This window comes from Ceratosolen solmsi, unplaced genomic scaffold (assembly GCF_000503995.2).
Source record: "Ceratosolen solmsi marchali unplaced genomic scaffold, CerSol_1.0 scaffold1, whole genome shotgun sequence".
Lineage (NCBI taxonomy): Eukaryota > Metazoa > Arthropoda > Insecta > Hymenoptera > Agaonidae > Ceratosolen > Ceratosolen solmsi.
Genome location: NW_011948415.1, coordinates 2,421,511 through 2,444,179, shown reverse-complemented (window position 1 = coordinate 2,444,179; position 22,669 = coordinate 2,421,511). Strand labels below are relative to the sequence as shown.

General features: G+C 31.5%; 2 protein-coding genes across 2 annotated transcripts; both read left to right on the top strand.

Annotated features, from left to right (window-relative positions):
- Window positions 1–1,269: 1,269 nt before the first annotated feature.
- LOC105368574 (neuropeptide-like protein 30) lies at window positions 1,270–2,907 on the top strand. The gene is made up of 3 exons (XM_011507606.1): window positions 1,270–1,339; window positions 2,531–2,726; window positions 2,845–2,907. The coding sequence occupies exons 1-3, from the start codon at window positions 1,322–1,324 to the stop codon at window positions 2,883–2,885; spliced, it is 255 nt and encodes an 84-aa protein (XP_011505908.1). The 5' UTR covers window positions 1,270–1,321; the 3' UTR covers window positions 2,886–2,907.
- An 8,121-nt stretch (window positions 2,908–11,028) lies between these two features.
- Window positions 11,029–19,518, top strand: LOC105369058 (proline-rich extensin-like protein EPR1). Its single transcript, XM_011508300.1, has 3 exons — window positions 11,029–11,147; window positions 16,254–16,408; window positions 16,505–19,518. The coding sequence occupies exons 1-3, from the start codon at window positions 11,145–11,147 to the stop codon at window positions 19,263–19,265; spliced, it is 2,919 nt and encodes a 972-aa protein (XP_011506602.1). The 5' UTR covers window positions 11,029–11,144; the 3' UTR covers window positions 19,266–19,518.
- Window positions 19,519–22,669: the final 3,151 nt, after the last annotated feature.

Sequence of the window (22,669 nt, the reverse complement as noted above, 5' to 3'; positions counted from 1 at the left end):
GGCAATGATAACGATGGTAAAAAAAAATTATGTATCTTGACAATAATGTTACAATACTTTCCCGTACATTCTTCTTTCATTTGAAAAAAACTTTTATTAACAAAGAATTTGTTAAATTTTATATTTAACTTAATGAAAGCATAAAAACTAATTAATTTATATTATAAAAATTATAAACATATATTGTATAGTTGTATTTTCAATGCAATATACTCTATAGGAAGATTTAAAAATTATGTGTCGTGAACATTAATGTTATTTTATCAATCGATCGTGGCATGTGAACGTTTCAATTTATTATTATGCAACAATTACAAAATAATGGTATTTAATAATTGCAATATTACATAATCATATAGTAACTAAATGACGAAGATAAAGACGACAAAATGAAATGAAGATGAAGCTGAAAAGGGATAAGGAGAAAAAAATATATGAAAAGTTGCTAATTCCACATTGAGAAAAGAAAGTATAAAGATGAAGTGAAAGGAATTTGACGAAGCACTTAACCCGATAGAATTATTGCACTTTAGCCGAAGAACTTTTTTTCCTCGACTTGGTTTCTCAGCACAGATATGTGGCTGTACATTACCCTATACTCAAGCTTCCTGTCTCCTTGACAAAGGCACACTAGCAAGCAAAGTCGAGCGATTAACCGTATTCCAAACAATCTACAGGGATGACGGGTAGCCAGTCGCCAAAGCCGACGGAGAAGCGTTGTCGTTGTCGTCGTCGTCGTCAGCGTCAAAGACGTATGCGGGAGCGACGCAGTCGCGCCCCTCGGACGCATCGCGTGGGCGTGCATCGACATCGAGGAGAGGAGTCGGATGCCTCTGTCGCAAGCGAGAAGATTGCGCAACGGACGCTGAGCACACCTCCTCGGCGCTCTTCATCCTCGCGGGCACCTCTTCGGTCCGCGACGACCGAGGGAACGTAATTGCTGGCGGTAGGGAGGCGCGGGACGGACCCGCGGCTAATGATATCGTGCGTGCCGAGGAAAAAAAAATGTCGCAAGGGGTTGCCGGTAATGACATGTGATTACGCGGGCGTTACGCGGTACCACGGGCATCCCGATGGGCGTCGGCGCCGCGTCCATTTTGAAAGAGAGCCGGCTCTTCGCATGAGCATCCACGACCGATGCAGCGTGTTATTAGCGCGGGCGGGTGTTCGTGTGACCGATCTTGTCATCGTCCTCCGCGACGTACCCGATGGCCGTAGTCGTAGGGGGGCTTTGTTCTGTCCTAGGCGCGCATCCGCGGATTTATAAAAAGAGCCGAGCGGTCGAGGATTTGTGAAACTCCGTGGACGTTGGATCCTCGACATGGCCTGCTCCAAGCTCGTGAGTCATTTGCATTTTTCTTCGCCTCGCTTTTCCATTGCGCTGGGAGTTCCGTTCGTTCCTTCATTTTTTTTAATTTTTAATCTTTTTCATTTTGCTTTTTTTTTTTTAATTTTCTATCTTAATCCGTCACTTTGGGCGACGCATTGTGGGAGTGTGCCTTATCCGCATTCTACGTCGACGTAGCTTTTCTAAATCTGTCCACTTTGTTAAAATGAATTGGACGAGTGTGGCAATCCAACTTTCGGATGTTATGTGCGCGATCACAAGGTGCGGCGCTTCTTTAACTAACTTCATCTTACTTTTTATCATCGGAAATCGTATTTTTCAAAAGCGTCATAAGCCGCTCGATACTCTTCTAGCTATGATGCTGCAAGATCGATAGAATATAAATATTTTATATAAATATCCACTACGTAAAGCATTTTATACGAAAGACGAAGTATCCGTTGATCTTGCTGAATACTCTGTAATTCAATGCTTATTTAATTGAGTTCTATATACGCGTATTCATCACTTTATTCGATCTAAGCTTACATAAACATTAGTTAATGATAAAAAGAAAAAAAATTTAAAAAAAAAAAAAAAAAAAAAAAAAATACCTCACCTGTGTCCGTTAGAATAATCTACTATGACAATGGATATTCTTCATCTGCATTGTAGATTTATCCGTGGTATATTCGATCCGGATTTATATCCGAAGTATAAATTAAGAATTCAAATCCAATATCCAGTATCGCTTAGAAATTATTCCAAGCTTACGTTCTTACTTATTTCTTTTGAGATAACTTGGTCGTGTAAAATAATATGAACCTATGCGTTACGCGCACACAAATTCAGAATATCAATTGTCTCCTTTGAAAGGATATTTAACAAGTGGAATTTCTTATACGAATAAAATAAGGTACTATAGCATTTATTCATATATTTGATCTTAAGTAATTATAAAATAGATATTAAATTGTTTAATAAATGTGCGAGAGAATGCTAAGATAACTCCCGTCGCTAAGCATCATTCCACATTTACATTGAATGAAACATTAAAAGCATTCTAAATTCTTAATTTTACGTGCATTAAACTTCAAGAAGCAATACTCGCAAAGGACTTATCACTTAGGAATTAAACAAATTTCTCTATTACAAGTATAATTCTCATTACGTCGATAACAGCATTGTTATTTGGATTAATAGCTCGTGGCATTTTTACTCGTCGCGATGCTAGCAGTTGTAACTGCTAAGCCTGGTTATCACGGATTGGGTTATGGTCACGGAGGTTATCACGGAGGATACGGCTACCCTAGCTACTCTTATCATCGATATCCCTACTTTGGCTATGGTGCCGGATATGGATATGGTCATGGATTTGGCTACGGACACGGCAAGTGGGGTAAGTTACCAACGAGCCCATTAAAACTTTACTTTGGAGTTCGTGGATTGAATTATATTACAAATGCACGAAAATTAAAAAATTCACGAGCTAATAATTCATACTCGTTGCTTTACAGGCTATCCATATGGCGGATTTGGACATGGTTACTTTATCTGATGAAAAACTCTGAGATTCGGGCAAACATTTTATTAAATTTTCACAGCAAATTGATTTCGATCTTGACACTTTTTGGCAGCGGTCTCATCTCGCTGGCCAATCATATTAAATAAAAATCATCGATTTACTTCAGATTTTTCATCGTTTTTATATTACTAATTATTACTTCATTTTATAAATGTTAACCTTTTCAATAAAATAAAAACAAAAACAAAAAAAAAAATACGTATCTTTGAATCGGCCTCTGCTCCTAAGCTTCTTATTATTAAAAATCTATAATACATATAATGGAATTTGTCAACTTAATAACAGTGTCCAAATATCCATATTATAATATGTTTAATGAGAATAAGTAAATAAAAATGTAATATTACTATAAACGATAATTATGTAATCTATTTTAAAAAATAAATAGTTTTACAATATGATTTTCCATCACGATAATTACAATGATTTCTTTTATTCAATAACTATGCAGGATCACAATTATATGGCACAGATATTGTTATACTTGAATAATAAATCATTATCGACAACTACTCCAAAAAACAAAAATCATAATAATAAATAATTACATATACTACATAAAGTAATGTAACACCTGAAACGGATATTTTTATTAGTTATATTATAATATAAATAGTTAATTGCATTTTTCGTGGCTACATTGGTTACGAAAGCGATTATTTGGAGCATTTTTATAATGTTATAAAAATAAATTATAGAATTATTATTTCTATAGAAAACTCGTCATCTATACATATAGATTCCACAAAAATAGAATATTTAAATTCCTTTGCAATTGTATACATATGTATGTATATATATATATATATATATATATATATATATATGTATACATATACACAATATATTCACTATTTTAAATTTCATTATCAATGACCTAGAGTTTTATTAGAATTCCAATAGTTTGTATAAAAGACTTAAAATATATTAATACTTATTTTATGCGTGAAAATTCTCTCTGTATCGTAAATATAGAGATTAACGTGGATTTGAAACTTTGTAGTACAGAAGCTAATTGTATTAATAGGAATAATAAGGAACTTAATTATTACTGCTTCATTTCCATAATAATCGAAATCATAATATATTACAATATTTTTTAACGTTTTTTCTTAAATGTTTCTTATATATTTGATTATTATTGATCTTCTTCTTAATTATTACATTGTATTGAATAAATTTAATCGATAAGCTAATTGAATTTAATACTAAATTATAATAATAAATTATATATAAAAATACTACTAAAACTAAATTTAATATAAGCTAATTGAATTTTAATTTAGAACAACGCAATTAGTACCAGAATTTTTATGGAAATATATAATTTTACCAAGTAAAAACATATTGAAATAGGCATTATTTATTTGATTTATGAAAACCATTAGTTGTTACCGATTATTATATACTTATCATTTTTATCACTGTCCAAATGTCCCTTTAATATCATGGATTACATTAAATTACATTAAATTGTGATTTTATTTTTTAATATATTATTAATTGTTAAATTTACATTTTTATATTTTAATAAGAGAACATGGTATTTTAATATTTTAATATTAAAGATAAACTAATTTATTATTGATTTACGGGTAGAAGATTGAAGGTGTAATTGCTATATGATCTATGAAGTAATACGATATTTGTCTGCAATATCGTAGTTTTATTTAGCACTGCTTAAATGGAATAAACCGAATCATAATTTATTGAACAAATTAATTAAACAGAGACTTTTCAATAATTCATATATTTTTAGTATTATCAATATACACAACGTATATGTCCCGAAAATATTGTATTTATTTTTTCATTCAAAATCTCTAAGAAAAATGTTCTTTAACTGTATTTTGCAGGATTCCTTCCTAAGAATTCTTTAATAGTTTTCTAATATTTTGTATAAGAAAATAAAAGAAATTATTTATACGTTTAAATTTCAGTTATTGGTTAAATTTCAATGAAAAATGAAAGTGGTAATCATGATAAAACATTATTATTTTCTCCATTTCCAGTATTCCATTTAAAAAAGGCTTAGTATGCTATATTCCTTTTAACATTATAAAGATAAATAATATAAAAGAAGTGGAATAAGGATATAAATGTTCTAAAAGTGTATAAATTTTGAGTAAAATATTATTGAATAAAATAACAAGAAAAAAAAAAGCATACACGTAAACACAAAAAATAATTCACAAAATGTGTGAAAAAAAAGAAATCTACATCCTCTTCCCATATTAAAGTTTTCTTAGGAATGATTATGTCAAGGATAAAATATAATGTAAACAAAGAATAAACGAAAGGAAGAGTGACCATTTCTTTTGAAAAATTAAAGTTATAATAAATCAGACCCAATGAAGATTATAATTCTACGGCAATACATATATATCGAGTAATTTTTAAAATCATTCATCATAAAACTTTAATAAAATATTAATAATGATTATGCATGTGCAGCTATGTTTTTTCCTTGACTATGATTAGAATTTTATGCATATTCATTTGATCAGCGGCTACTCGTGGAACCGATGTTCCCAAGTCTATTCTAATATTATGTCGAAATAGTAGTTATGATGTCTTTTTTTTAATTCTCATTACGCAAGTAATTAGAAGAGATAACAGTCGTGTGAGCTGAGATATGATCCGTCATTTATAATTTTAGTATATAAATTATCACATCCGCAGTTCAACGACTATTAAACTAGATGATACCGTCTGTATTTAATGTTTCTCATAAAATCAGTTCTTATGGTTACTTGTAATTAATGTGCTTGTAATAATTAAATTTCCTGAACTTGACATGTACGTTCGTTTGTTTTTAATATTAGTTATGTACGAAGTAACGAATACTAAGTTCATAGTTCTATATACATGAACAAACTTTCTCATAAATTACGACGTACTACTAGATGATAAATTGTTCGTTTATTAATAATGCAATTATATTGTTAAGTTAATCGTTACATAAAGAATACTTTTTATGCTCATACAAATTTGCCTATGTTTAGAAAAAAATATTCCCTTTTTATGATTATTACCACTGACACTTACCTAGAAGTTGACACATTAATGTTATTCAAAATTAAAATGTTAGGTGAGAAAAGACTTAAGTGCATGTCTAGACGCGACAATAATAAAACAAAGAGAAAAAAAAACCCGAATAAGGTCTGAGAAAGTATTTTTTTTTTAAGAATTTCTTTATAATTTAAGTATAATTATTTAAATTTATTTTTAATTTTTCTTGTTTCCAATAACAAATTTCTCACTATTTTATTATTATATTTCATTGTCAAAAATATTAAAATTAATTTACGTATAATAAAATTGATCGAAATAATTAATTATTAGATAGTAGTGAATGATTCTCGGGAATTATTCTGTGTATATTTTTTAAAAATTGGCATAAACAAAAGTATTGATTAATTCGAGGAAATTTTGACCGACAGGCGAATTGCGTTTGTACAGATTGCGTTTGTCAATTAATGCTAATTGCAATCGTTTCATTTATTTACAAGTCCATACGAGGTTGCCCACTTTTAAAAAATCTCTCAACTTTTGATCCTCTTAATCCACTAAGATTAAGGCTGCAAATAAATTATAGATTTTCAATTTTACTAACAGTCAAACTTGCCAATTTTTCGATCAGAAGAAAACCTGCATATATCTTCTGAGAAAAATATGTTTTTGAACTAATTTAATGTTTTAAATTACAAAATTTGTTAAATAGTTTTTTCATGCTTATAAAAAATTTATTTTCTCTACTAAAAGAATTCATTGTTAAAAAAATACTAACCAGTTACCATGGCTTAACATTAGGCATATTTTACTGTAAAAAATACCTTATTTATAATGCTTAATTATATCGTTAATATTTCAAAACAATTGCACGATGTATATTATATTTTATTTTTGTTTCAATAAAAAACGAATGAAAGCTATTATAAGTTAATTAAAACAAAATAAAGAAGAAAAAAACATCAAATACAATTATTTACTTGGAAATTACTTGGAAATACAATGCAAATGTAATAAAAACGAAAAAATGCTCTTTAGTAGATAATATCAGTTTTCACATCAATTTATTCTTTACTCGTTATAAAAAATATAGTTAATCACACAATTATTATATTTATTTCGTAATTATCCATGAAAGATTGTTTCATTTAAATATATAATTGAAAATATGTTGATTTTAAAAATATGTTTTTTAACAGCATTACCATACTTCTGTTGAAAGTATGAAGTTACAGGCCAAAAGCAGGTAAAAGAACATATCTGTATAATTCACATAAAAAATATAAAAACTTAATCCGATCATAAAAACTGTTCGTATCCCTGCAAATTTCTTCTCGATAACCGAAAACCAGATCGAGCTTTCGACCTTACGACTGATGAAATGTGTGCGAAAATACGGTACTTTCTCCCTCAAATCAATATGCACGGCCCTGTACATTGCAAATTAGCCAGATTGCGTCTTGATAATTTGTTAAACTATATGTTAAAGCATGTTAATTATATGTTAACGGCCAATTGGTTAAACGAGCATCGGTAGAATCATTTTTAACAAAAACGACCATGTTTCCATTATATCGAATGGATGAATTGTCTAATTATATGGAATGCCGTTCTCATAGACTACTAATGTTTGCAGTGAAAGGTAAAGTCGTAAAGTGTCACAACCCTTTTCAAAATAATTTTAAAGTAGGCTCTGTGAGAATAAAGTATAAATATTAAAATCTAACTGAATAAATATTAGCTTCTTTGAGAAATGCTATTTCCACATAAATTTTGTTTATGAAAGACATAGCCGTAATCGTAATCATTGAAAATCACATTTAAACTATTTATATACCTTTAAACTACTTTACTTAGACTCGCGCAAAAGTTACTTAAACATGACATAAATTTCATATAATATAAAAAGTGTTATCTTATTCATCTTATACATCGTTTGTTGAAAAATTAACATTTTGCTATCCGATCAAGTAATTTATCAGGGAGGACAAAGATTTTTCAATTAATAATCTTTCACGCTGAAATTTATTCTTGAGCTAAATCAAATGTACATTGTATTAAACATAAAAAAAAAAATTATTTAATTTTTTTAGGTCAGTGTGCTCGAAATGTTTCCTTTGAAATATTTCAAATTAATTAATATGAAGCCAACAAATCAAAGAAAATAATTATAAATCAATTATATTTATTAAGAAAGAGTTGCAACATAGAGTGTAATTGTTTAGTCAAATCGATTAAATTTTAAAAGCATTTATTGATAATTCCTTAAATTTTATTTATGTTGCAACGTGTTTTATTAAGCTGTATTAATTATACTTATTAAAATTAATTAAACTTAAATTTATGATTAAGTTGTAATGGTAAAAAAAAAAACTTTGTCATACAAATTCGATAATCTCGTCAGCCAATCTAATTAGTTTTATTAATTAATTATTTTATTGCTTCAATAATTGAATGAAAAATTGTATGTACAGTTCGCTGAAATATCAACATCAATGACAAGCTCCAATGAGGTTTTTGATAAAGCATACTTTAATTTGAAACTTTATAATTGTTTAATATGCTTAATACGCAATTAATTGAATGCTGAGGATATAATAACGAAGTCAACTAATAAAACACAAAATATTCTATGCGATTAAAATAAGTTAATTAAATCTTTGCATTTAATTACTTGTCATTCATTGAATGTCATAACATTAAATTTCTACGGATATTAGGTACTTTATGGAATTGCATTTGTGTTGATACATGACACGTGCATATATTCCTATCGATATTCATATATGAATGTGAGTGTGCTCGTGAAATCCGCCAATTTTCCTCTGTAAAGTAATCGTACCTCTGTAATAATCTTTTCTTCCAATTCACTAATAAATCTAATAAATATTGTTCATATAATATTAAAAACACAATTAAATACACTTAGGCCAAGTTACAAATACATAAGGCTATGCCGTGTCCTTCCGACTAAGTGACCTTGACAGATTTACATTAAACTTTAGGTAAATTAAGCGTGCAGGAATGAAGATGGCGGAAACGGTGAAATTCCGAATAAAATTTCATATTCATATCATTAAAGACCAAGCTGAGTTATCGTTATTATCCACACTGTTGATTTGAATTCATAAAATTTAAATTTAAATTATCTTGCATAGAGATACACAATTGCTTTTTAAACAATTTTTTCAATTTCAATAATATATAACATATAATCCAAAATTTATTGATGACTAACGTTACAAAGAAAAAGAAAATCTTCAGCTAATTGGGCGACAGTGATTGCATAAGAGATTAACCTTTTTTCAACAGACGCTTATGTTACCGCGATTAAATGATATGAAATTTAATTTACGCGTTCTAAACTTATATAATGATAAAAATACGTATATCTTCATTTACATAATTTACATTGGACTAAAAACATTTATACATAATTTTAGAATTCGGCCAATTGTTGTTAAATTCGTTACTACGAGTATTACTTGCCGATTACTTCTCAAGCGCTTCCCTTCATTACACACAAATTTTATTAAACTGATTAAAATGGAAGGAATTTGTCATTCTGTCAAGGACGATGATAAAGTATAATAATCGAGGTGGAAATTTTTTTAAAAATGTTTACACTAAAACGAAGCGGTTTGATGAGTTTTATAATAATGTAAGGTTTCTTCAAACGAACTTTTACTTTAATTTATGTAATTTGCACACCTCGCGTATATATTTCTCAAGGCCAGTTACATTTTCACCAATATCATTATTTATTAATTTAAAACATTGTAAACATAGATTTTCAAAATTATATTGTTTCATTAAATTCGTTAATCATTATACGATTTAAATAAATATTTTTCGTATCATTGTGTGTTAAGTATGTTTCTTCGCATACCTTTCTTAAGTTTATTCTTTGCAATAAAAATTAAGATCATTGATTGCACTCACACCCTATGATAATATAAAAATACACGGTCCAAATAATTAATTTATTAATTCGACAAAAATTACTAGTTCATTGGAGAAATACGACAGATCGAATACTTATAATTATAATAGTACAAACTAATATGTTATGAGTATATTAGCTTACAAGTACAACTGGCCTAAAACGATGATGGATAAAACAATTTTCACATTCCCATTCCTCCAAGCATGTGGGATAACGTAAAGATCCTACAAGTATTACATTACCAACACATGCATTAATTATACTCATTAAATTTATTTAAAACAATTATGGCATATATAATTTAAATTTATTGGTAAATCATTACATAGCGTAACTCGTGTATCCACAGCTTCACTATACGGATAATCTAAACTAATCTCCTATGCATTAGCCTACACAACAGCCAATAAAAGAACGATCCTCGTTCTCTCCTTTTCTAAGCCTACAAGCATAAAATCGAGGCTCTTTATGCATTTTATCGTATGGAGCTTTGAATCGAGCATCACTCCCAAGAGTTTAATGCCCAGAGTATTTTCTTTAATCGTCTCGACGATCGTTCATAAAACTTTCGAAAAACTCGGTGCTCGAGTTTATCAATCTTGGCCTAATTTATTCACAAACCCATTTTAAATCTTCGCGCAGACAATGCCTCTCTCGAGCATAATTCGTAAAATTAGGGCCTCCACGAGCTACGTGACATCCTCGCTGATCCCAACGAATTTCGTTCAACGCGCTCGGCCGCGTCAAAGCCGCTCCATTAGGCCCAATGAGGCGGAGCCATGGATTCCCCGGCTTCTCCTTCCATCCCCCCCCCCCCCGTATCATCTCTACACCAGCACCATCACCGTCACACACCCCCTCCCTCCCCCGTCCCCAACATTCCCCTCCCCCATCAAAGTTACGCACACGTACACGGGGGATCCCCGTCCCGCCGCCGTAACCCACCAGACTTCTCGCTCCTCGGCCGGCCTCTCCTTTCTCTCCGTCTCGCTCAGCCCCACTCACGGGTGAGGCCCATTACAGCATCCTCGCGGCGCTCGACGACCATCGGCTGGACCCCGGGCGCGCGCGCGGGACCCCCCACTCCATGGCCGATCGTTAACGCCGAGCAACCGGGTGAATCCTATAAATGCTCCATCGCGCGGGTTCACGCACAAGTTAACTCCCGGGACAACCGATCCCGCGAGCAATGCGTTAGTTTTTAATCCGAGCGCAAGGACGCCCGTGACGAAGCAAACCGAGCCCCGAGCCTGCGAGACGGAGACCGTGGCACGATGGTAAGTTACGGGCTCAAAGGGCGGCCCGTCCCACCCCCACCCCGACCAGCCCGGCCACGCGAGTGACACCCCTGGCAGCCTTTCCCACTCCCCTAATCGAACACCCCGATCGCGGCGTCATCGGGACACCATTATCCTCTCCTCGCACGTTATCCGGAAGTGACGCGCAGCCAGTGTGAGACCTGTGATAAGGACGAGACCCGCACCTGTGGATGCCGGGGGACGTCTGGGCTTTCGCGTTTGGACGAGGGGAGCTTGAAATATGCTTGGCAGCCTCGAGTGCTGTTCGCAAGTTCGCTCGGCAGTTGGTAATTGCGCACGCAACGGTGGATGCACAACACTTATTACCAACTTTACGAACAGCGATAGCGTGGCTTGGCCAATTGTACATTTAAATTTTGATTTCTCGTCGCTAAGCGACCACCACACCATCGCAAACTTACGCTTTTTCCTGCGGACTGTCCTCTCATTATTTGCAGTTTGAAAGTTTCACTTTTGTTTACTGTGCTTACTTATGGACATTGCCAAATGATTATCGTTAATCCGAGGCTGTGAGCGTGTAATATTTATGCAGAGAAACATTGTGCGCGCATTTTAAATGCTTATTTACTTTTGTGTTTTATCTTTACTCGAGTTCGTAAATTCTTACGTTTTAATTCGTTTTGATTACGACAGTTTTGCATCTTATCATAAATCATTCATTTAACAATTTCTATTGTTATGGAGAATGAAGCGGTGGTACGAAAAAAAATCCCGTAATTTCTTAACAGGCATTGAAAATTTTAAGTTACACGAAGATTCCTGCATTTAAAGAAGTCTGAAAAAATTTTTCGCCAGACGCAATATATTATATATATATATATATATATATATATATATATATATATATATATATGCATAATATTTATTCGAAACCTTGAAATTATATAATTAACAAAGATATAAGGATTTTAATCGTTACCGACTTTTAATTAATTATTAATATAGAAATAGAATGAAAATAATCGAGCAGTTTTACTGTTAAATGTATTTATTCATGCTTAATCACGCATTTCATTTTATTAAAATTTCTCATTCCATAAGAAATTACACATGTGACGGGAGATAAAATTGTCTCGTATATATTATATTGTCCGTACCGGGAAAGGTTGTCTATACTAACTAAATCATTAAGAACTCAAATTCGTAGCTCAATTTCATTTAATCTTTAAATCCTAATTTGAATGAAAAATTAACGAATTTAATGAAAATTTATAAGGAAATTAAAATTTTTACCGCTGAAGTGTTTATAGTGGTATTGGCAATTGAAAACGGTAGAGACTGAGATAAGGATAAAAAAATCTCTATTATAAGGAAATAAATCGATCGACAGGACTTAATTGCTTTGGTAACAGTATTATATAAATGCATAAAAATATAAATAAATGAATGAAAATGCAAATTTTTTAAACGCTTTACTCCAAGTACAATTAACATTTTTTAAAAGTATTATTTTTTATATGTATTTTATAAAAGAGAATTTGAAAAGCTTGCTTTTATCGTTTGTACATTTTTTGTTTTGTAATTTTATCTTTATACGTAGATTTTTTATATTTACAAGACCATAACTCACACACACACATTTCACACAAATTTCACACATTTCACACACACACACACACACACACACACACACACAAATATATTCAGTTTGAAAACTAATAAAAAGTATAAATAGATACCGATGAAGAAAAAGAGAAAAAGAGAGAATCATTTATTTGTAAAAACGCGATGATAAATGTGAATACGAAAGTATAGATTGTTAACTTGCCTAACTAACAGAAATACAATTAAATTAATCAGTAAATATATTGACTCATCATTTCACCTATTACCAAACATTTTTTATCTATTGAAAAACAAATATTACTTGGAATAATTTATTAAATTGCTTACAAAATAAATAATGAATTCAATAAAATCTTGTGAAATATCGCTTTTAAAGTGTTGTGCATCTGTGAATATTAAAGAAATGTGATGTGTGACTAGTGGTGAAAGGTCACTTTTTTATTATATAAACGTACTATTAAATTCGTCAAAATTTGATAATCGCTCAATTTAAGTTCATTGTTACTTTCAATTAATCTCTTATTAATTATATGAACAATCTAGCGTCGAGTCTAACGGACATATCTATGTTTTTCTAGTTTGATCGATCACGTAACAAGATTGATAAGTGTGAACAACCTGTATTATAACGACGTAATAAAGTAATCAAGTTATTTCTCTACTTAAATCATTGATTCTCTTGTAATATCTAATAATCAAAATGGTTAACCTATGAGATTTAGGTACTAAATTTAAACAAACATTTTTATTATTATATATAAAAATAAAAAATAAAAAAATACATATATATATATATATATATATATATACATGTTTTATTTATTTATATTACGGGAATTAATGGCATAGATAAAACTTGAAAATTCTAATTACATTTTGTAATATTATTGAAGACTATATTAGAGTAATTAATAACCATAGTATACAATAGTATGTAATAATATACGATTATTATTAGATAATTGTTCCTAATGATAGAAGCAAATTTATATTTATAAGTTTAATTAATGAATTATTCGTTAATAGTAGGTAAAAATTTTATAACATGTTATATCTTCTGCTCGTCATTGTATAATGATAATTTGAATTCCTTCTCAGAAGGTGTAAATTTACATTGGATATCGTTTGGATATCGTTGACATTAAATTAGTAAAAATTCGAGAATAAATAATTTCCCATTAAATACCGTGTCAATAATTGTAAAATATGCCGTTCGATAATACGTCTCAGCCCGTATGATCTTTCGAAGTTAATACGATAAAAATTGCCGAATTAATAATTGAAAATTGGGAATCGCCTAAGTTCTCGAAGAATTCTCCACTCCGGGATGCCAATATACTTTTTCCAATGATTGATCTAAAAATAACTATGATTAAAAATTCTAATCCACGAAAAGAATTTTTCTACTCGTTGATTTTGTAAAAATTCCTCGTCGTGTACTAACTATCTTATACGTGTTTTTTCTCTCTCTCCCTCGTCCACCCCCCCCCCCCCCCCCCCCCCCCCCCCCCCCCCCCCCCCACCCATTTTTTTCTTTTTTCTACTTTGTCTCATTACTTATTTCCAGATTAAAATCATAAAATCATTGATTTGACTAAAAGGCCTCATCGCGTTAGGCCAATCGGACGAAGGTTAAAGTATTTAGTTATTCGCGGATAAGTGGTATGTTCCTTTTAATTTTTTTCATCATCTCATCTTTATCTTCTTCTTCTTCTTGTTCTTAAGAACAGAGTAGAAAAGAACTTTCAATTTCTTAAAGATTATACTGCAGACGTATACTTATTTTCTGAGGTATCCTCCCGAGTCTCACGTCACAATCAGCCGTTAAGGTTTATTCCCTTGCCGTGATTCATCATTTGCATCTACTCAAATGCTATAATATCTATTGCATAGCCTTGAAAAGACGAGAAAATGTATCTTTACCGGAATTATTAAATGTAATTAAGTATATTTTGTTTGTGCGCATTTCTGAAAAATTTTTCAAACACTCTTACGAATTAGCGATGACAAAATAGCTTTGAACACAAGAAGTTATAATGTCGGTATGCTTGCTTAATTCCTTTAATTAATGATGTGTTTGAGGTTGCTATATCTCGTCATGTTGAAAAGCTTATTTAATAAATGTCAGGATTGTAAATTGAACGAGAAAGAATTTAGCGTAAAATAAAAAAAATGTTCATAAAATTCAGGATGAGTTGCGTCCTTTCGCAAGAGCATAAAACTAACAGGTTTCCCATTTTTCTTACTCTTTTCTTTTTCGTATCTCTCAATCGAATAAACATGATATCAGACGTTCTTTAATCAATTTGACATTAAAATACTAACTTCGAGCTGCAGCCAAAATGTTAACTTCTACAAGTTAACTTAACGTGGCATAGAAAATATTTAGTATTTCGTGATAAACCGATAAACATATTTTACCATTATGTTTCTTATCTTGTATCTTTCGTAGAAATATTAATTTCAACTCATATATTTACAAACATTCGCCACTCGTATCGCAATTTTTAATGAACTAAGGCTTTATTTACTATTGAATGGCAAAAGTAAGTTAGTTTTGTATCCTATGCCTACATTGAGACAATGAACGTATTTTCTATATACAGTGATATTGTTCTTGTATACCGACAAACAATTAAGGAGATTTCTTGTTAAGAATTTAACTCATATGGCTTTCAGACTTTCCCTTTTGCTACATTGGATTAAATTATTTTATATTTGACAATTATTTTTTCCAAAAAAAATTCTTCGATCCAATTAGTATTAAACATAATCTTCGTTTCGATACTATACTATACAAAGGATTGAAATTTATTTAAATATTTATTCAAAGCTATTTCATTATCTCTAATTATCACGACAGTTTTATTTAAAATCACTATTAAATTTAACAAAAACAAAACAAAACAAAAAAATAAATATTTGTAAATCACGATTAAATAAAAAAAAAAAAAATCCTTAAATATAATTTGATAATAGAGAATTATTACTAATTTTTATATTTATCAATATAATTCAATCTTAAAATTTATATTCTACGTAATAAAATATATTATAAATATTTTAAATAACGAAGTAAAAGTAAATTACTTCACAGTTGTTTCTTCATTTTACGTTCATTCTTCGGTATAACAATATGTCGCTACTCTAAATAAATCTAACGTTATAATAAGCTAGTTTCATAATTGTATATACGTACACGCACAAACGCGCGCACGCGCACGCACGCGCACACGCACACGCACACGCACACTCACGCTCACACTCACACTCACACTCACTCACTCAATTACTCAATCACTCACACGTATGTTCTAATAAACATCTTCGTTATTAAGTTGTGAAGTTATCTAAAAATGATTGATGCAAATTTATAAATACTTGATCTTTTAAACAATATATAAAGTAAATCACATTTTCCATAAGTACGATTTAGAAATTAATTTTCCTTCCACATATAATGATTTAACATAAAAATGCAATATAATTCTTTTATAGTTGAAGCTATTATGGAATACCACTTTAGTGGTACTTATCGCTTCCTGCCATGCAGGCGAAAGAAGTAAAAGAGCGATTGATAGTGCTTCGAAAAATTTTGGAAGTTTTCAAGGTTATGATTATCCAGTGCCAAGCCAGCCATTTAGGTTGCCACTGTAGGTGTATTATTAAAAACAAAAATTTAATCATTCTATTCAATCAATGATTTTTTCATTAATATTATAATAACCTATATATTTTTGGGATTATAGCAGAGGAGTAGAAGCTGCTCCTCAGCCATCACTTGTAACATCGATACCAACGAACCCTTTTCAACCAAGGCCATCGCCAACTCCCCAAAATGTGGTTAATCCATATGAATTTTCCAAAACGGAAAAACCAGTGCAGCCAGTTAAACCGATTAAACAACCAGTGTCTCTAGGTCAACAGATCGACGGATATGTTTATTCAAAACCACCAACATCGCAAACTTTTCAACCACCGAGAACACCGCCACCTCAGCCAAAGCCACCAGTAACTAATTACACACCATCACCTCAACCGAAACCTGTGTTAACTAATCAGCAGACTGGAGGATATGTTTATCCGAAACCATCGACACTGCAACCTTATCAACCGCAGCCAACTTTATCTCCACAACCGAAACCTGTGTTAACTAATCAACAGACTGGAGGATATGTCTATCCAAAACCATCAACGTCGCAACCCTTTCAACCACCGAGAACGCCGCCACCTCAGCCGAAACCACCAGTAACTAATTACAGACCATCGCCTCAACCGAAGCCTGTGTTAAATAATCAACAGACTGGAGGATATGTCTATCCAAAACCATCAACGTCGCAACCCTTTCAACCACCGAGAACGCCGCCACCTCAGCCGAAACCACCAGTAACTAATTACAGACCATCGCCTCAACCGAAGCCTGTGTTAAATAATCAACAGACTGGAGGATATGTCTATCCAAAACCATCAACGTCGCAACCCTTTCAACCACCGAGAACGCCGCCACCTCAGCCGAAACCACCAGTAACTAATTACAGACCATCGCCTCAACCGAAGCCTGTGTTAAATAATCAACAGACTGGAGGATATGTCTATCCAAAACCATCAACGTCGCAACCCTTTCAACCACCGAGAACGCCGCCACCTCAGCCGAAACCACCAGTAACTAATTACAGACCATCGCCTCAACCGAAGCCTGTGTTAAATAATCAACAGACTGGAGGATATGTCTATCCAAAACCATCAACGTCGCAACCCTTTCAACCACCGAGAACGCCGCCACCTCAGCCGAAACCACCAGTAACTAATTACAGACCATCGCCTCAACCGAAGCCTGTGTTAAATAATCAACAGACTGGAGGATATGTCTATCCAAAACCATCAACGTCGCAACCCTTTCAACCATCAAGGACATCGCCAACTCAAACAAGACCACCACTAATTAATGCAGAACAAAATGCAATAAAAGCAAAACCTACGTCCAGCATTTTTACATCAACTGCTCAAAGGCAATCTCCTGCTACTGGATATGGCTATCCAAAACCTGAAATACAATTTAATCTTCCTTCTCAAAAACCAAATCAATCTCTTGATCAATTTACTTCGTCACGGCCATCAGAACGATATACAACTTCTAAGCAGCCTGTGGAATCTTCAGTTACACCAAATCCATATAATACTCAAAGACCTAATACATTTGCTCCTGATAAGCCAACTCCATCAATTTTTATCGGCCCACCTGTGTCAGCACCTCCGCAACCAAGTGTAGTTGTTGAAACAGAATTTCCTGGCTCACCACGACCATTTGTATACGTACGTCCGACTCCACCAAAACGTCCTTCAAATCAACAATCTTCTAAACCCGGATCTTATAATACATATCCTTCTCGACCTGGATCAAAACAACCTTCTAACAGACCCGGTACACAAATAAATCAAATTTCTACAGGGCCATTTTTCAATCAGCCTTCACGCCAACCTGTATCTTATATTCCACCATCACCATTCGGTAAGACCCCTGTACATTCAGATTCAAATGTACGGCTAACGACACCAACACCATTTGCATCAACTCAAATACTTCCAAATCTAACTACAAGATCACCGTTTCTGCCAAATGAAAAACCAAAGCAGCCCGCTCCTCAAAGACCAACACAACCACGACAACCTGTAACTTATGTCCCTCCATATTCTTCAACTCAGGCGCCAATAACTCGTGGTCCAGATAGAAGACCCACTCCTCCAGCATTTGGAACGTCTATTCAACCGTTCTCTCAAAAAATACCGGGACCACAGACACTTGCGCCAATAACTCAATCATTTCCAACATCAACTCCTAGACCAGTACGACCTTCATCATACGCTCCTGATCAAAGACCTGCATCATCTCTTCGACCTTTGCCATATCTACCACCAAAAGTGACGAGTCCTCCATCAAGTTTTACAACGCAAGCACCGACTTCGCGTCCACGACCAACTATTTCCCCTTATCAAACAACTGAAAAATTCTTTACATCTGCACCAACGCAAAAACCAAACCCTCCAATATTTTTCACAATACCGCAATTAACTACTTTTACTTCTAAACCGACAAGTATAAAATCGTCTGAGTATTTGCCACCAGTAATATCATCGACTAGTGCTTCAAATCAATTCAATGAACCAACTAGAGTAACTTCTTCGACATTTAAGCCTCCCACTACAAAATTCAATTCGCAAGTAACGCAAAGACCAACAGAATCTTCCTTGACTCACATAAATACAAATAATCAATTGAGTACGAAATCACCTCCGTATTTGCCTCCCTCGACACCTAGAATAACTCGTGTAACTGTTACAGCTCCACCTCCTCCGACGCCAAAATACTATACAACTATACGTACATCGTCGTACCCACCACCAACTGGTCGTCCTGCTCCACTTCCGACTCTCCCACCAAGTACTACGAAATCAGTACAAGGATACAATTATCCAATTCCAGACATTCCCTTTTTCTTTCGAAAACGCTAATCATTACATGTAATCACCATGCATCACATTACATTTTATAAATGACTGGATATTCCGTTATCAAAGAATCTTTTGTGAAAAATTATAAATTTATTTATAATAAAAAAAGATATCTCTATAAGTCAATGATCGACAGAATAAAATATTGTACGAATGTTAGAATCTCAAATACTCAATTTTGAGTATTGCGATTTGGTAGATGTCGATGGAATGCTAAAGATCAAATTATAAATATGTTTGAGACCTAAGTAAAGGTTGGGAAAAATAAAATTAATATTTTTTACTAAGAATAAATTGTAAATTATTGTTCGAACCCTTTCACAATCTATTGAAATTATTATTGATTAATAAAATTATTATTGATCATAAAAAATATATATATTATGCAATATATTATTTTTACGAGCTTATAATATGTTTCCATAGATTATCTAATATCATTTGCATTATTGAAAATAAAAGATACCGAAGGATTTTTCATTTTCTAATTGACCAAAAATATTTTCAAATTCGAATAATTTTTCGTTCATATATACTTTAAATCTTTCTCTTTTCTCTTGGATTATAAAACAAAAAATTTATAAGAATCTTAAGATATAAGAAGCCGATTAACATTATTATATGTAATGTATATTACAATAACATAATTCTTAAACAATAATAGTACCACAATTAATACAATAGAAGCATTTATAAAGAAAATGGAAAATAATAGTTAAAAAAATATTTGTATTTATTGTCAAAATAAAATAAATAAAATCATATTGTTTTATTATGGATAGTGAGTGATGTGTATAAGTTTCAAAAAAATTATGCATAAATTTTTTTAATTATTTAACGTTAAAAATATTCTAGTAAAATGATTGATATAAAAAAATTGAATTTGTCTTCATTTTTCACGGATTGTCTGTGAAATAAAGGTCACGCATATTTCATTCGATTTGCTCAAATAGTTTGAGCGTCTAATATATTTATCCATCGAAATCTGTCCCCCAAACTCTCTCTCTCTCTCTCTCTCTCTCTCTCTCTCTATTTATAAGTATCTTTATATATGAATAACAGCATTTTTCTAGCAAAGAAAATTTTAATTCTCACAAAAATTACAAATATAGCATATTTGATAAAACGTTTAATTATTAGTAAATTGTGTTGAAAGTTGTTAATTTGTTATTAAAATATTGTCAAAACATGATTATTTGAATGTTTAGAACAGTTAATAATGTAGAGCTGTGATATTTATAATATTTTGAGTATGAAATTTCAAATGTTTTATATAGTATTCTGCAAGTATTGTCAAACGTGTTTATTAAAAAATTTCTTGGCAGGCAATTTGTGTTGATATATAGTTAGTAATTTAAACAAGTTTAGTACTTATATTCATCAAAGATAAACTTCGTTAAAGATTTGATCTTTTAAAATTGAATTTCTTTATTAAATTGTCTGTATAATTTATAAAATAAACTCACGTGGCTGTTGATAAACAATTTATTCTAAATTACATAGTTATTATTGCTTGATAATACATTGAATGAATAATAAAAATTACATTAATGAGTGATTATGATTAAGAAAATTACGCAAATTAAAAATTTAGCTATTAACACACTTTGTAGTTTTCTAAAAAGCCAAATCTCTTTACACCGTAAAAATATTCACTTATAAGAAAGTAATTTAATAAAATAGATTATACTAAATAGAAAATTAACAACTTCAACTAAAATGACACGTAAAAAATCAGAATTTTTTTAACTATTGATATTGTTAAACCAACCATGAATATATATTTAAAAGGTCATTAATAATACAATAAAAAATTGATAATACAATATATCATTAAAGAAACTGGATTTCGTTATAATATTTAATAATTGATTGGGAATGATTGTAATTATACGAATCATCGATGCATTAAAGTTTGAAAAAGACTTACGTTGTTGTGATTTTAGTAGTGCACCATTGATGCAAAAAATTAAAAAAAAAAAAAAAAAAAATCACATATTGTGAAACATAATGAAGAATAAGGTTACAGAAGTTCAGTTTCATAATTTAATTATAACAAGATATTTTAATTTCTTTGATTGTAAAAAAAAATTTGTCATCAAAGCTTAAAAAAGTATCTCACCGCAATTAGTATTATTATTATTAAATTTCAGTGAGTTACTTTGAATTAATATAATTATTGAAATCCATTCGAATAAATGTCTAAGTATGTCATTTAAATTATAATTTGTTACAATTTGATTAAAAAAAAAACTCAATGCAACATATTATAAAACTTCCTTATCTGATAGTTTTCATTCAAAATAGATCCATTCTTAAGTAAAAAGTATAGAAATAATTATCTATTATAATTATAGTGCTGCTCGTATTTTTTTTTGATATTTAATTAATATTAATTAATATTATTAGTAATAATATGAGATATATATTACAATGTTTAAAAAAAAAAAAAAAAAAAAAAAAAAATTAAAATATTCTTTGACTGCAGACACGAGCGATTATTCTATTATAAAAAAAGAAACAGTTTGATTAAGAAAAAAGCGAGACAGTAAGTAAGCTATGTTTTTAGTAATGATCTGTTAGCGTGTGCGCGTGTGTACAGCTATATTATTTGAACGAAACTTTATGAAAATATAATTATTGTGCAAAGTTAAAGAATTGGATTCGAGGACCGATAAATCAATTCCTTACAATCATTATTTCACGGCAAAATCATATTTACTGTTTAAATCCACCATCATCCTCACCACTTTAGATACGTATATCTTTCAAAAAGATTTAAAATTTTCTATTCGAGCCTATCCGGGGGTTGAAGTCAACGACATTCTACTACAATTAACATGGGTTTGTGCAAATATAACTGTACTTATTAATACGTTTAATATGTCATTGCTCAACGATAAGGAAGAAAAAATTTGATAAGATTGTTAAAAGAAGAAATCCAGTGCACTGGATGCCCCATTATTACGAATAAATTAGGAAAGCCCCGACCACAGCACTTCATCCTATAATTTATCTGTCATATCGTCATCGAGACAATCGGCTGCGCATGTGAATTTTACGAAGGTTTTAATGTTCATCGTAATTTTAGAAAGAAGCATCCCGATACTGCTACACATGCTCCGCAATAAGTAGTCCAGAACTCCCAGGCTTCTCCTTCCCCCACACACACCCTCCCCCGTCTCACCGACGAAGAAAATCTTTTACCTGCTAGAATCCGCACAATTGTGGGATAGCAAGTGAAAACTCTCGGCGAGAAATGTAACTCCTTAGTCTTGGAAGATACATTGTAAAGCCATCATCGTTGCAACAATGTATTGACACGCTACAATAGTTCAATAATTTAATTAACGCATTGTTAATGACAAACGCGAAAGAGTATATAATCGAGCCGGCGAATATCG

Excerpts from the sequence above, each read along its gene's own strand:
- LOC105369058 (XM_011508300.1), top strand. Across the intron at positions 16,409-16,504 it reads CAGCCATTTAGGTTGCCACT|CAGAGGAGTAGAAGCTGCTC; the intron begins GTAGGTGTATTA and ends TTGGGATTATAG.
- LOC105368574 (XM_011507606.1), top strand. Across the intron at positions 2,727-2,844 it reads CTACGGACACGGCAAGTGGG|GCTATCCATATGGCGGATTT; the intron begins GTAAGTTACCAA and ends GTTGCTTTACAG.